General features: G+C 42.1%; 1 protein-coding gene across 1 annotated transcript in view; it reads left to right on the forward strand.

Annotated features, from left to right (window-relative positions):
- The window catches only part of LOC124277860, a 186,488-nt gene extending 182,451 nt beyond the window's left edge, over positions 1–4,037 (forward strand). The window contains exon 27 of the mRNA XM_046713574.1: positions 3,171–4,037. Within this exon, the coding sequence (XP_046569530.1) occupies positions 3,171–3,218 (48 nt within the window). The 3' untranslated portion in view covers positions 3,219–4,037. The remainder of the gene's footprint in view (positions 1–3,170) is intronic.
- The last annotated feature ends 11,844 nt before the right edge of the window (positions 4,038–15,881 follow it).

Genomic DNA, 15,881 nt, shown 5'->3' on the forward strand with positions numbered 1-15,881 from the left:
AACCTGCATGAAAGTGACCAAGCCTCCACAAAAGAAAGATGCTGAAAATGTCCACAGCTGCACAGAATGCACATTTACTGGCACTGTTGATGAGTTCCTTGATCACTGGGACAAAAATCATTTATCAGTACTTAATTTCCTGAGATGCCCCAAATGCCCCAAAACATTCATGAAGAAAGACTTTCTTCTTCTTCACATCAAGAATCAACATCAAAACACTGAAATGAGGACTGAAGAAGAACCAGAAGACGTTGAGGATAACTCTGTAGGGTCTCAAAACATAAATTTTGGAAGTAGTTTGCTTGAAAGGGCTTATCATGAATTTCAAAGACAAGTTTTACCAAGATCCGAGACACACATACCAACAATTTCAGATATTGGTTCGAGAAGTGATGGAAACAGATCTATGCAGACAATGCCTACATCTTCATTGAGTGCACCATTGCAGTCTGGTCAGAATGTGCAGAGGCCTCAGTTGCCAATATTGCCATCACAGGAGCCTACTGTAAGGTCTGATCCACCACTTCCAGCATCCCAGGTGCCCACACGACAAGCAGTGCCTTTTCATGGGCAAGTTACACCCTTCTACCCCTCCACAGCATCTGTTCCCAAACCTCTCCTTTCGCCTGTCCTCCGGCTGCCCCTCAGCCTGTGCCTTCGACTGCTTCTCAGCCTGCTGTAGGAAGTCAGTCATATCCACCAGCATATCCACAGCTACCTGTCCCTGGGATTTTAAGTACATCAACTCGGCAACCAGTAGTGGTGGCTTCAAGGCCTGCAGTGAGTACTCAGTCATACATAGTTCCTCCTGTAAGCTATTCTCAAGTGCCTTTTCAGCCCCAAGTAAGTGCACAATCACAGCAAGCTTCTGTAGTGGCTTCCCCACACAACCAAGTTGTTGCTTCAATTGCTCCTTCAGTAGTTCCACCAACTTCTCATCAAGCAGGTGCTCCATTACAACAGTCTGCAAGTGCTCAGCCACCAGAGTTTGTAATGGAACAACCACCTGTTGCTTCTCAGTCTGTAGTAATGCCAAGTGAAGATCCTAGTAGCATCCCTGAACTTGATGCTCAGAATTTAATTGATTCTGACATGAGCAATATAAAAACTCAGGAAAAGGAAAACATACAGGAAAAGGTTCCTGAATCCCAAAGTGAACCAGAGATGGTAATTGAAAATAAAACAAATGCCGAATTGAAAAGATCAATCCAGGCTGGGTCAGTTCTTGCTCTGAGACCAGAATGGACAAAGACATTGAAAGTTGCTCACCCCAAAAAGTCATCTCTTGACAAAAACACTTCTGAGAAAAAAAGTAGCTTTACAACCAAAGTGAAATGTATTCCAAAATATGATAGAACACTTCCAGACTCAATCCGAAAATTCCTACTTTGGAGTCACATAATGATGGAAAGATTAGAGGACGCTGATATCAAAGTAAGAAGGAGACTTAGAGCAGATGAAGGAGAAGGTGATGTAGCAGAAGGTGATGATGATGAAGACCCTGAGGAAATGTTGGATATATCTTCTGATGAAGAAACAGGTGGTGGAAAAAGTACTGCAGTTAAAGGAACATTGAGTCAAGCAGATGAGGATATGAAAGCAAGGGCACAAACTGTTGCTGAGAAAGTGGTTGCAGACTATAGAAGTACGAACAAATATACAAAAGTTGCATCAAATAAAGGACAGTCTGGAAAAGGAGTGGGTAAACAAAGGCTGCCTGACAAAAAGGTTTTAGGTCAGTTGTTTCACAAGTCCGCTGGCATGATAAAATATGAGTCTAAGAGAGCCAATGTGGATGCTGACTTAGTCCGTCAGGGAATTTCATGGGTCAAACAAGACATTAGAAGAATGCTTGAACAAAATACGATGATGAAGTGTGAAACTGATGAAGAAAGTGAAAAGGCAAGCTTTTCAGCAAAATCAGATGACCGTAGTCGGTCCTCTCAGCAAAGGACAGATAAAGGTGAACAGTCAAAGAAGGGGAGGAGAGATAACAGTGATCGATCAAGGAAGGAACGTCAGCAGAGGACAGAGGATCGTGGCTGGGCAAGTGAAGACCTTCAGCAAAGGAAAGATAATGGTCATAGGTCAAGGCAGGAACGTCAGAACAGAACAGATAACCGTGAACGATCAAGAGATAAATATCAGCACAGGACAGAGAGCCATGGTCAGTCAAGTGAAGACCTTCAGCGCGCTGGACAGATAACCGTGGACGGTCAAGAGAAGAATTTCCTAACAAGCAAGACTGGAATGTGGAAAAAGAGGAACATGTGGAGGTGTACATGGATGAATATGTGAATGAAGGTGAAGAGTATGCGCTGGCCTATGTGGATGAAGATGGGGTTCATGTGATGGATGATGGTTTTGTGATGGGTGAAGGAGGTCGTGCTGAAAGGGAACAGAGAATGGATGAAGAAACTGATGACATGTATCATGGAATGGACCAATGTTTAAGGAGGAAAAGTTATGATAAGAGAGGCAATGGAGGAGGAACAAGAAGTAGCCACAGGAATATGGATGATAAAGACTGTGATGATGAGCGTGAAGGAGCTTTTAACATAGCTTGGTCTGAAAGTGCTCAACAGGATGGCAGGATGTTGCCAGGTCAAGGGAGTAGCTTGGGCAGAGAGAGTAGAAGATTAGACAGAGATAGAGGATTCTCAAATCAACGTGACAGCTTCAAGACAGACAAATCAGTGACAAGAGGTAATCAGGGACGAGGATCCAGAGCACATAGTAAAAGTTCCAGTGCAGATAAATCAGTGAGACGTAGTGGTAAAGAAAGAAACAGAGGTCGAGAGATACCAGAATACGCTGAGCAATTCAGTAAAGATGATTCATTGAAAAGAGATGATCGAAAGGACTTTGTTGATCTTAGTACCACAAAATCTCAAAAGATGCGTAGCAAACAGATTGACGACAGAGATTACCACAGAAATTTGAGAAATCGATCAGAGGGAGACAAGGCTAGCAGGTCCAAGACAAAGAGTCATTACTTGAAGAAAGAATTTGTCGACACAAAGACTAAGGACCAGTTGAGCAGTGGTAACAAGAATGAAAGGAAAGGTGGTGATAAGACTGAAGGAAATGAGGGGAATATGTTTGAATGGGAACAGGATGACATCAGTGAGGGAGTTCTCAGTGGAGATGGTAGCCTCTGTGAGTTTGACATGGATGACGTTGACATGGGAGACTTTGTTGTCATGGATGAAGTGTGAATTTAAAGGTTTGCTGATCATAATTATGAAGTTACATGTTTTCACACGAAGAAGATGTCTTTAGCCATTGCCAAGCAGGGCCAATATCAGCAAGGGAGATCTCTGTGGAGATGGTAGCCTCTGTGAGTTTGACATGGTGTATTTGGTGTCATTAATGCTGTGTGGATTGGAAACATTGTTGATAATCATTATGAAGAAACCTACTTTTATCAGAAGTAATGCCTTTCGACATTACCCAGCAGAAACAGACTAATAGCAGCAAGAATGACGGTTGGGATTGGTGAGTTTTATATTGGTGACTTTCATGTCATGGATGCAGTGTAAACTGGAACTTTATTGATAATCATAATGAAGAAGCATGCTATTACTCTGCAGAACAAGCTGTTGAAGGTCCTTCAAGGGGTATAGTGTAGGTGAATATGTAACTGGTTATGGGTGTATTTATACTATAGGCAGTACGGAGCCATAGTACAAGTCTCCATAACACTGAGACATTCTGTTCTTCTATATCAGTGTGATATGAAACTGTTTTGCAAGTGGGGCATATTAAAGAACTGGAACCTTTTCTTGTAGCTGTTGGATAGCTGAGTAAAGTGTCCACTCATCAGGTTCGATGTGTAAAATTTGTGATGACAGTAATTTTGCTGATATTTGCTATAAGCAGCGTTACACCAAACCCACTCTCCAGGAGAGAACCAGGAACTGGTGGATAAAGGACGATTTTTTTGGTGCAGTCCATGCATTTCATCTGTGTATTTTTCACCTTTTCTTTTCTCACCTTTGGGATGCTGAGTAAATCTTTGTCATGTTGAAAACAAATAATTCTTTGGAAAATCCTAAATCATTGCCCTAAATTTCAATTTTTGCCTGTCATCATATTATCAGATCTTCCAGATTTTCAACTGCCGCCTCTTCAGAGCCAAACTTTCTTCTGGTTAGTGTTAAAGTTAACCCCTGTGTGAGGTGTAGGGAAAAGTCCATACTCGATTCTTTATTTATTTACAGTTAAGTGAGACTTACCTGTAAGGTGATGATTGACTATAATTCCACCAGCCTAAAAAGAACTCAGGGATTACGTGAGAAGTGTAGAGAGGTCAGACTTTTTTCAATAAATTTATACCTTTAAAACCACCAAATGGGTGGGAATCATCATGATGGGTGGACACATGATCCCTCAGTTATTCTTAGGTTGGTGGAATTACAGTCAGAACCTCAGAATTCCGTGAGATGTTAAGTGAGTGAGTGAGTGAGTGAGTATGGTTTTATGGTTTTATGCTGCTTTTAGCAATATTCCAGCAATACCACGGCAGGGGCCACCAGAAAAATGGGCTTCACACATTGTACCCATGTGGGGAATCGAACCTGTGTCTTCGTGTGATGAGCGACACACACACAGACACACGCACACGCACACGTCTCCCATTTGCTACCGCTCAGCAGGAAAGATGTTATCAGTCTGTCAGTGACAAGGCTGTAAGAGCTATTGGTGCCTGGCAAGAGCCTAGCGATGTCAAAGGTTAACCGTGGAATTTACTACTAGAATAAACATGTGCCTTATAGTAAATGTCCAACAACACTTTCACTTCATATTTTGATGACTAAAGAGATTTTTTTGATTAGCATATATGAAACATCTATTTTTACTTATATTCTGAATATAAAATCTTCAGCAAAGAGATGTCGGCATCAGATAAGTGGACAAGCTGTGCCGTGCACTGCATGGTGTCAGGGGAGTGGGGGAGGGGGGCATTTCCCCAGCCTGCCTGAAATATGAAACCCTGAATGAAACATTTCCCCACTCCAAGGCTTGTTTCTATGGAAACACACCTCCTCTGGCCACCTGACTGACACAGTGGGAAATTCAAATCTGGATTTCAAAATGAGAAATATATTTCAAAATGTATGTTTTGTAGACTCTCTGCATCCATACTTTTTGCTGTGAGTCTTCACAACATACTTCTTTATACTATCACTTAATATCAGCCTGAACCGGTGAGTCAGTTTTGTGATATTTCATGGAATGTACTTGAATACTACATAGCTTTGCATCTAAGGACAGCTTTGACAAGGCAAAGAGGCCACACCATTTCTTACTCTAACAGAAAAGATCTTCTAAAGTAGACTCGCTTAGGTCTCTAAGGTAAGCTAAGACTAATGAGACACTACTATTTCCCATGGCCGTTGACATCAAGCTGTCTGTGGTCTGAACAACTGGGATTAGAGATTTCATAATGAGGGCTTGTGTATGTTGGTGTTTCAAGTCGTTGGATCGAGTGTATGTCTTAGCTTTGTCCCATACCTCTTCATTGACAGCAATCATGATAAGTGCTTCACATATACTTCGCTGCTTGTACTTATCCATAATGGCTTTGAGTTTTTTAATGTTGACATTGTTTCTGACACCCTCACTCACAGTTGAAGCAAGCTCGCTCCTAACATCAGGCAATGTTTCCTCAGAATCGTTGAGTTTATCATTGCTAGCATCATAGCCTCGAGCGTGACTAAAGGCACTGAACAATGACTCTTGCTGACCAACCAAGATGGAATTGGGCTTTGTTCACCTGACCCACTTGTGAAGTTTTGGTCTTGAACTCGATGGTCAAAGATTTGATCTCCTGCTGGATCTGTCGATTTATTTGACATTTTCTCAACCACTTCAAATGGCGATATCGAGAAGTTTCTTCAGGTTGTCAAGGCTTCCACTTTATCTCACTTCATTAATTAGTTGTTGACCATTCTTTTAAGCACAACACAAACTGACCTCTCTACGCATGCACACGTCTCAGGGAAATGTGAGGTTCTGATTGGGTTTGCGGAATTTGGGATTTGCAAATGTTTGCTGAAACAATAACTAATGTAATGCAAGACTGATGAGGCACATAACTGTAGGAAGATATGTATGATCTGTTTATTCATGCCTCTGTTCTTCTGCCAGACTGGATATTTGTACATACATTTGTAAGATAATTTTGTAATTTCAAATTATGATAATCATGATGTTATCCTCCAAGTGGATCATACCTTTCTGTATACGCTCATCACTCTACCCAGTGATCTGAAGCACTGCACAGCTACATCTGCTGTGTCTTTGTTTCAAGTCTCTGCATCTCCTTAATTATTAGCGATATATCCTTGATTTACCAACGCCATATCTGCTGGAATCTGATATGATATGGTATATCTGAAATACCGTAAAACTCCAGTGCACCCTCTTCCTTCGATTTTAATTTGGTCTTTTAGTCACGATTCTGGTTGCTAACACAAGTGGGTGTATTCAAAGGTAGACAACTGTGACTGCCTCATTAATTGTGAATTTATCTCCCTTAGAACAGGTCCGAAATTCATATTTCCAAATGCTGGAAAACAGTTGTTACATTATTCGACCATTCGTTTTCTTGTACATGCTGCTTTCAACACATTAAAGGAATGATTCATCATTTTTGTGTTGTCATGTGTTTCCTTTCAGACTGTAAACATTCTATGAGTCTATTCATACGTTGAAATGTTTTGTTGTTTTAAATGCTGCCTTCTAGGTTTTTTATTATTGAATCTGCTTTTTTGAGAGCTGAAAATGGAAACTTGTACCCGTTCATGTCTTCTGTTTCACCCATCAGGATGTACAGTATTACTATAACAATATATATATATAAATATCACTATGGCATTGACTCAACTATTTGCATCATACTATTAAGACACAACCAGTTTAAAGAATCATCATTATCACCACCATCATCTATTCATTCTTCTTTCACTTTGCTAATTCTACATTTCCAAAATAATGCCTTTTGAGAATCGGGGCAATTGAAACCTGTGTCTAGCATATGAATATCATACAGAAAGTTGTCATCGGTTCCCATTTGCACAGATAGATGCTCATGCTGTTGATCACTGGATTGTCTGGTCCAGACTATTATTTACAGACCACCGTCATATAGCTGGAATATTGCTGATTGCAGCGTAAAACTAAACTCACTCACTCACTCATACAGAAAGTCTTTCTCTGTCGAGTTTCAAGACTTTACAAACTAGTGTTTGTGGTTATGCTGGAGAAATGTTAAAGCCTGATCACTCAATTACTTTTGAGGATTTTGTTTCGTTAAAGAAAAATGAAACCGCTTAAGTCCTTCTTTGTGCATTGTGATGACGTCTGTGATCTAGTTCATGAGGCTTCTGTCTGGAGAGCAGTTTTAGTTTCTTTTAAAACTGAACTGATAAATTTCTTACATCGTTAGTTATTCATATGGATATGCAACAACCTGGGAAGGAGTAAGTGTGAGGGATTTGCTATATGTATTTAGTGTTTCTATCTCGGTTATGTCCTCTAATTTCCTGGATACCTGGTGCACTGAATGAGATGAGAACTCTGTGTATATTTTTTGGTGGAAGACTATAAAAAATGATGATGTGTTCATTCTTCCATTTTATGTTGACATTTTTACATAAAAGTTACCATAAAAGAGTCTTTTATGCATGAATTCCATGACTTAATTGTCAAAATCAGGCAATTGTCAAAATCAGGAACAGATTCTTGATCAATGAGATGTATTCTTCTGCACCCAAATAAAATGTTTGGAAATGCAAAGTATTAAAATTGTTGTCATTTTCATCTGTGAAACATCTAACAAATGTTGATAAATATTTTTCTTTTATCCTTGAGTTGATTATGCATAGAGATAAAAATTCAAGTGAATTTACCTCAATTCTGCCTGGGAGGTATTTTAATGTCACAGCCAACATATTCGCTAATGGCAAACCAGGCAGATCTTTGAGGGCCGGATTGCCATATTTGAAGATTCATAGTTTCAGTTGTATAAAGATTGAGAATTCGGAAATCCCAAACTGAGGCAACTGGGAAACTATTTTTAACTGGGGTAAAACCCATGTGTAGTGAGCTATTAAACTATAGAATAGTCCACATTTGGGATTCAAACTTATGTTCCTTGGATTCCGGGACTCAGCTCTACACAGTCCACAGTTGTTTCTATACCCTGTGGTATGAATAAAGTTGCAGTACTAGAGTTGGAATGGCCATCACATTCTATGGTCATCTTGGTGTTTTGAATCATGGATCATGTACTGTAAACAGATACATGTGTTCTAAACATGCAGGTGCATGTGTGTCATAAATGCATGCACTATAAATAGACATGATGTAAACATACAGGCACTGCATAGGCGGATCCAGAGGGGGGATGGATGCAGGAGTACGCACCCCCCCACACTTTTGACGTGAAAAGTTTATTAAATGAACTTTGAAACTCGTGAAAATGAAGTGTGCATCCCCCTTTTCTCAAGAGAGTGACACCCCACCCTTCCGCACACCCCACCCTTTCTCAAAAAGGTTATCCGCCCCTGCACTGTAAAGCTATTAGTGCTGCAAACACACGCGCAAGTGATGCAAACATACAAGCACAGAAAACAGATACATGTGCTGCAATGACCGCCACCGTGGTGTAGTGGTTAGAGCGTCCACCCAGAGAGCGGAAGTTCGTGGATTCGATCCCCGGCCACGGCATACGAAAAGACGTTAAAATATGGTACTTGTTGGTCCCTGTCAGGCGTTCGGTGTTAATGGGTATACATCAGTATAATGTGTCTGAGTGGGCTATTCATGCTTAACAGTAAACAGATACATGTGCTGCAATGACAGCCACCGTGGTGTAGTGGTTAGAGCGTCCGCCCGGAGTGCGGAAGGTCGCGGGTTCGATCCCCGACCGCGTCATACCAAAAGACGTTAAAATATGGTACTTGTTGGTCCCTGCCTGGCACTCGGCATTAATGGGTACAACAAGGACTGATCGGCTGGGAGTCAGTATAATGTGTCTGAGTGGGGTATTCATGCTTCACTGCGGCATGGTATCTCAGTGGGCTAGCACTATAAAGCCAACTTCAGTCTGGGCTAGTACAAGCAGCCGCACATACACACACACACGCATGCACGTCGTCATATGAGCGAAATATTCTCAAGCACGACGTTAAACCCAATTGCACCACCAAGGTCCAAGTATACTGGTAGGAGGTTCTATATATCTAACTGTAAACATCTCTGTTCAAACCTCTGCATTGCGGTTACAGTGACCCGTGTATCACTCCGCGCAAAGGACGTGTCACATACGTGTACGTGAGATCGCATTCCGCATCTTGACGTCAGCATTCAAGTGCCAGGTTCCGATGACGAAAGAAACGAAACAGAATAATATTTGACATGAACAAACTTCCATTTAATAGCCATAATCTTTCAAAGATTTCATTTGGGACTTTCTTTATACGTACAGTTGCTTCACAAATATATATGGCTACATGTGCGACAAACATACATTGGCAGCAGTCAGTCGTGTGCTGCAGACACATACGCTGTATACAGATATATCTGGGACCCTGCAAACCAGTGGTGAAAATGTGAGCACCGACCCACGACAACGGGAAAAGATAAGTAGACTCTTACAAGAAAGTAGGGGAACTTTATTTTTATTTCCGATTGAAAACAATTGGGAGATATACCGGAGTTAGTCAATGTTGATATGATAATAATGAATGTTTTTTTGAGAGTTTATCACCACTTGCACTTTCTAATGATAAAAGCTGTTTGTACAGTAATCGCTCTTGAAAGATGATCGGTGTATGACGTGAAATTTGCACGTGTACGAATTTCATTCAGTTGTGTGTGATTCCACCACGAAGGGTCACACATTCATTCAGACTGCGGATGAGTCTCCCAATGACCAATTGGGGGAGTCTGTTCCATTCTTCCTGAAACGCACGGCCAAGTTCATCCAGCGTATTCGGCGGCCTTTGGCGTTGACATACACATCTTCCTATCATGTCCCAGACGTGTTCGATGGGAAAAAGATCAGGGCTAATTGCTGGCCATAGCAAACGATAGATGTTGTGTGGCTGGAGGTGATTATTGACGATACGTGCACGGTGAGCACGGGCGTTGTCATCCTGAAAGACGAAATGACGACTGAAATGCCTAGCATATGGGACAACAAAGGGTGTCAATATGTTGTCCCGTTAGTACTGTCATGTGACCCTTCCTTGCTCAACATGAAGAGGGGTTGGGTCAGTCATAGTGATACCACCCCATACCATAAGTGATACCACCTCCAAATCCATCGTGTTCTCACGTTGATGTTGGCGTGACGTTAATTTCTTCGTCGCCAGACCCGACCACTCCTGTCAAGGAAGTTCAAGGTGAATCTAGACTCATCCGAAAACAAGACACGTGACCTACGACGATTCCTCCAGTGACTACGTTTCCTACACCATTCCCTGCGATAAAGAGAAATGGTGGTGCGTTCATAATATGTTCATAATGTGTCTTTGAAATGTTTGTTAATGCTTAAACTTCGAAATTCCTATCCAAACTTAAGGTTGATAGTCCCCTACGTTTTTAAGAATATATATAGAACGTCACACGTGTTCATTCGGACCTCATGCACGAAAAGATATCGTGGTAGGAGAGAAACGCGGTTGACGAAGCGGTTGTTTCTCTTTCAATACACATCCAAGTACGCTAGTCTGTCGTTCTGTATTTACTACATTCTATTTTCATGACAGAGGCTGTTTAAACCTCACTCTAAACGCCACTATTGAAACTTCTGCAATCAGGTCACCGTCATCGAGTATCACTCCGCGCAAGATACGTATCACCCATGGATACGCGAGATCGCATTCCTCAAGTGCCAATTTCTGATCACGAAAGAAACCCAATAGAATAATATTTGACACAAACTACTTCCATTTCATAGCGTTATTCTTGCAAAGATTTCGTTTGGAACTTTCTTTACAGATTGGAAAAAGTAGACCCAGCTGCCATGCTGTGCGTAATTCGAAAAATGGTTGAAGGGAAACGGGTTTGACGACGCAGTTGTTTCTCTTTCAATACACAAGATCCAAATACGCTAGTCTGTCGTTCTGTAATTACTACATACCATTTTCATGACAGAGACTGTTTAAACCGCAATCACTTACTTCATAACTGAAACGTCCGCGCAAGAGACGTATCACACATGTTTAGTGAGATCGCATTCCTCAAGTGCCAGGTTCTGCTGACGAAAAAAACAAAACAGATTAATATTTGACACAAATCAACTTTCATTTTATAGCTAAAATCTTTCAAATATTTCATTTGGAACACTCTTTAGAGATGGGGGAAAAAGTAGACCCGACAGCCGTACAATACGGAATTTGAATAAAGTTTGCAGTATTGCTCGGTTGTATAGCTGTCGTATGGTCAATGGGGTATGTAATAACGTCAGCAGTTTTGTTTTTTGTTAAACGGAATGTTTCAGCGACATGTCCCAGGGTCTGGAACAGACACATTAGTGATTGAAATCATGAGCGTCGATAATATTCATGAACCAAGACTGCGACCTTGACCCCCCGGGTCCACCAACCCCCTCTTACCACATGCATGAAATGGCTGAAGATCATTTCTAACCCCGATCTCCAGGGCACCAGATACAATCAGCGACTGTACACTGGGACTAACGGGATCGGGTGATCAGGCTCGCTGACTTCGTTGAAACATGTCATCGGTTCCCAATTTCGCAGATCGATGCTCATGATGTTGATCACTGGATTGTCTGGTCCAGACATGATTATTTACAGACCGCCGCCATATAGCTGGAATATTGCTGATTGCGGCGTAAAACTAAACTCACTCACTCACTGTACATTGGAGACTTGTATTAACCCACGGGGTTTGTACACATAAGACTGTTCATAGTGTGAGGGGGATATGATACACCAGCTATGTCTGGTCCATCCTAACTATTCAGTGCAATATGGAATAACGGACAGCCAGCTATTTTGAGGTTGAATTCAAGGTCAGTGAATCTTAGTTGGACAGTCGTAATGTTAAGATTTGTCAAGGTTTGTGAACCTCGTTGGCAATCGTAACAATTTTAAAGCGGTTCATTTAGCGCTTCACAGTACTAATGTATTCAATACGTATGGTCGAGTTCAGCGATGCAATGAAATCGAGTCTGGGCCAGACAATCCACGGATTAACATCATGAGCATTAACATCACGACTGATTTGCGCCCCTTTTTAGCAATATTCCAGCAACATCACGGCGGGGACACCAGAAATGGGCTTCACACATTGTGACATGTGGGGATTCGATCAACCAACGCTTTAACCACCCCGGTAAGGTGACATGTGTCCAAGTCAACCAACCAGACCACCCGATCCTGTTTGTCGCCAAGCCTGGGATCTTCACGATGGCTAGAATGGTACTTATCACATTGGATGGGGTTGCTGATAACCTAAGCGGGTTTTTATTAATCGAAATGATGTTTACTGGGACTGTCAATGGGTTTACGTTTAAAAGGGTCAAGTCATCCTAACGACGGGCACCACACAGAAGGATCTTATTGTCAATAGAGAGTGACGTCATGTTGACAGTGCACGGGTGATCACACGTGACGTGTGACTCGACTGTATTTAAATCATGAAGATGAAAATTGGATAAACACTGGAACTGAAGAAAGAATCACAGCAATTAATTTTACCCCCAATTTACCTCACTCCCCAGAAGTGCTGCGTTGTTGTTGTCGTATTTGTTTGTTGTTTCCCCGGATCCACGACTGATGCTTTTGGCGAGCGGAGACACATCATTTTGTAAAACAGATGGCGCACTTACACCAAATATTGATACATTAAGTGTAGACTTGAATCACCAAATGATATTGTTTTAATTACATGGTGAGCAAGGATTCCACAAATAATATAATTACCAGGCGCGTCGCAAGCCATTTTTGTTTGTGTAAGCCCGATAGGTTGCAAAGCTTTATATTTAGAGAGGACTCAGAGCTTAATTACCCAACCTTCTAAGCAAAAATCATGTGTAAGCCCGGGCGTCTTTTTTATAATGGTAGCTACGCCCCCTGATTACATGCAAACAAACACCTATGACCAACCATTAAAGAGACACCTCGTATAACCTGCATGAGCTACTGGAGACATCGACGTAAATACTATTTCAGTGATGACGTTGTGAAGTGACAGACGCTCATCATAGATATTTACAATGCACCTATGTTACAAGCTATGGTACAAGATCATAATCAGAAAAAAATATGGGATTCGAGACCTAAGATCTGCATATGCTGGCAGAGTAAGATAAGCAACTGTAAAGACCAAACTTAGAAGGAAAATTCCAATTCACACATGTACCCTTTGCTAATTAGTATTTGAGCTAAAGGGCCTGTTTCTGTTCTGTACACCACGTTGTACCGTTTTCCTATTGAAGACCGCGTGTATTCCGTTGTTACAGTAGGGAGATTTGGTGAAGATACGGATGCCAGCCAAGAAGTAATACCACGTTTTACCCTTTCGTTGAAGGTGAACTATATAACCTATCTATTCACTGAATGCCATGGGATGATGCCTCTTACAGACGTACTTCTACACCTCGTAATGAGAATAGCATACAAGAAACAAAGCCCAGCATTCCAATCAGTCTTCCCCTTTGACCTCGATTTCCAGCATTGCGACCCAAGCTGTGAACGGCCGGGTTAGCAATGGCGTGATGAACGACCCCCGGCACCACCGTGACCACGCCGGGGCTGTTATCCCAATAAAAGATTTGCAATTGCGTCACAAATACATTTGTTGGGTGGTAATTGTGAGGTTTACCAGTAAGACACAGACACGATTACATCTCTGAAGGGAAGATGGAAGGCTGCAGTTTGTGCCTGGAGATACCAGTTGTCTGGTGCTGTGACAGCCTCAACTCGACGGACACTGTAATTTGCAGGAAATGGAAGAACGAAATTAGAACATTGCACGAGGGATAGAGCCTTGAGGGCACACGCTAGGACAGGGCCTGGAATTGTTCTCTAATATGAGGCTGGTCATTTTCTCGTGTACTGCCCAGGCTAATTTTGGAAAGCGTCTGACATGCCGTATATGCATGGAGCATGGATCTTTGTGGTGCGAGGATATAGCTGGGTGGTGCGAGGATATAGCTGGGTGGTGCGAGGATATAGCTGGGTGGTGCGAGGATATAACTGGGTGGTGCGAGGATATAGCTAGGTGGTGCGAGGATATAACTGGGTGGTGCGAGGATATAGCTGGGTGGTGCGAGGATATAGCTGGGTGGTGCGAGGATATAGCTGTGTGGTGATAGGATATAGCTGGGTGGTGCGAGGATATAACTGGGTGGTGCGCGAAGATATAACTGGGTGGTGCGAGGATATAACTGGGTGGTGCGAGGATACAACTGGGTGGTGCGAGGATATAACTGGGTGGTTCGCGAGGATATAACTGGGTGGTGTGAGGATATAGCTATGTGGTGCGAGGATATAGCTAGGTGTGAGAGGATATAACTGGGTGGTTCGCGAGGATATAGCTAGTTGGCGCGAGGATATAGCTATGTGGTGCGAGGATATAGCTGGATGGTGCGAGGATATAACTGGGTGGTGCGAGGATATAGCTGTGTGTTGATAGGATATAGCTGCGTTATGCGAGGATATAGCTGGGTGGTGCGAGGATATAGTTGGGTGGTGCGAGGATAATGGATTTACAGCAGTGAATCGCGGCATAATGATATTCTTTCATTGAGTTAAAAAATGAACGTCTAAAAGTAAAACGGCCTTGTAGATAATGTCCCTCCTCGCGATTCCTCAAAACTGTACTGTACTTCGAGCGGGACAAGGTCATATATACTCCATGCTTGACACCCTGTACGGACTTCGAGCTGGACAAGGTCATATATACTCCATGCTTGACACCCTGTACTGACTTCGAGCGGGCGGGACAAGGTCATATATACTCCATGCTTGACACCCTGTACTGACTTCGAGCGGGACAAGGTCATATATACTCCATGCTTGACACCCTGCACGGACTTCGAGCGGGACAAGGTCATATGTAGTCCACGGTCCATGTTCCGTTCAGGCTTCGTTATGTATATGAGCCATAGCAAATCCATATAGCATTGACTGCGGCGTAAAACAATGATCAGTTACTGACTGGCTTCCGCGGGCAATTTTCAAAAATGGTAATGGCCGTTAGAAGTGGAACAGCGAACAAATTGTGTCAGAACTTCTGCCTTTTGCATAAAAATGAATTTAGCCCCTTGATAGTGCTGTGTCGGTTTATTTTATTATTCATTCCGGGTTAACTTTAGGATAACATCAAACACATTATTATATTGGTCAATATTTGTAGCATCTTAAAACTCGTTTAATGTTACCTTCATTAGAGATCACAAGGCCCTGTTACTATCTTACACAAAAAGTTATCTAAGTTCCAGCATAGACGTCGGCTTATCAATGTAATAACAGCAAAACAACCGTTGTCATGTATTCGCCAGGTATTCACATAGAGCTGGTCACACTGTACATGCATGCTATACACATAGAGCTGTCATACTGTACATGCATGCTATACACATAGAACTGGTGATACTCTACATGCATGCTATACACATAGAGCTGTCATACTGTACATGCATCCTATACACATAGAGCTGGTCATACTGTACATACTTCCTGTACACATAGAGCTGGTCATACTGTACATACTTCCTGTACACATAGAGCTGAGTCATACTGTACATGCATGCTATACACATAGAGCTGTCATACTGTACATACTTCCTGTACACATAGAGCTGGTCATACTGTACATGCATGCTATACACATAG

Source organism: Haliotis rubra, unplaced genomic scaffold, assembly GCF_003918875.1.
Source record: "Haliotis rubra isolate DU_JTF1 unplaced genomic scaffold, ASM391887v1 Scf229, whole genome shotgun sequence".
Taxonomy (NCBI): Eukaryota; Metazoa; Mollusca; class Gastropoda; order Lepetellida; family Haliotidae; genus Haliotis; species Haliotis rubra.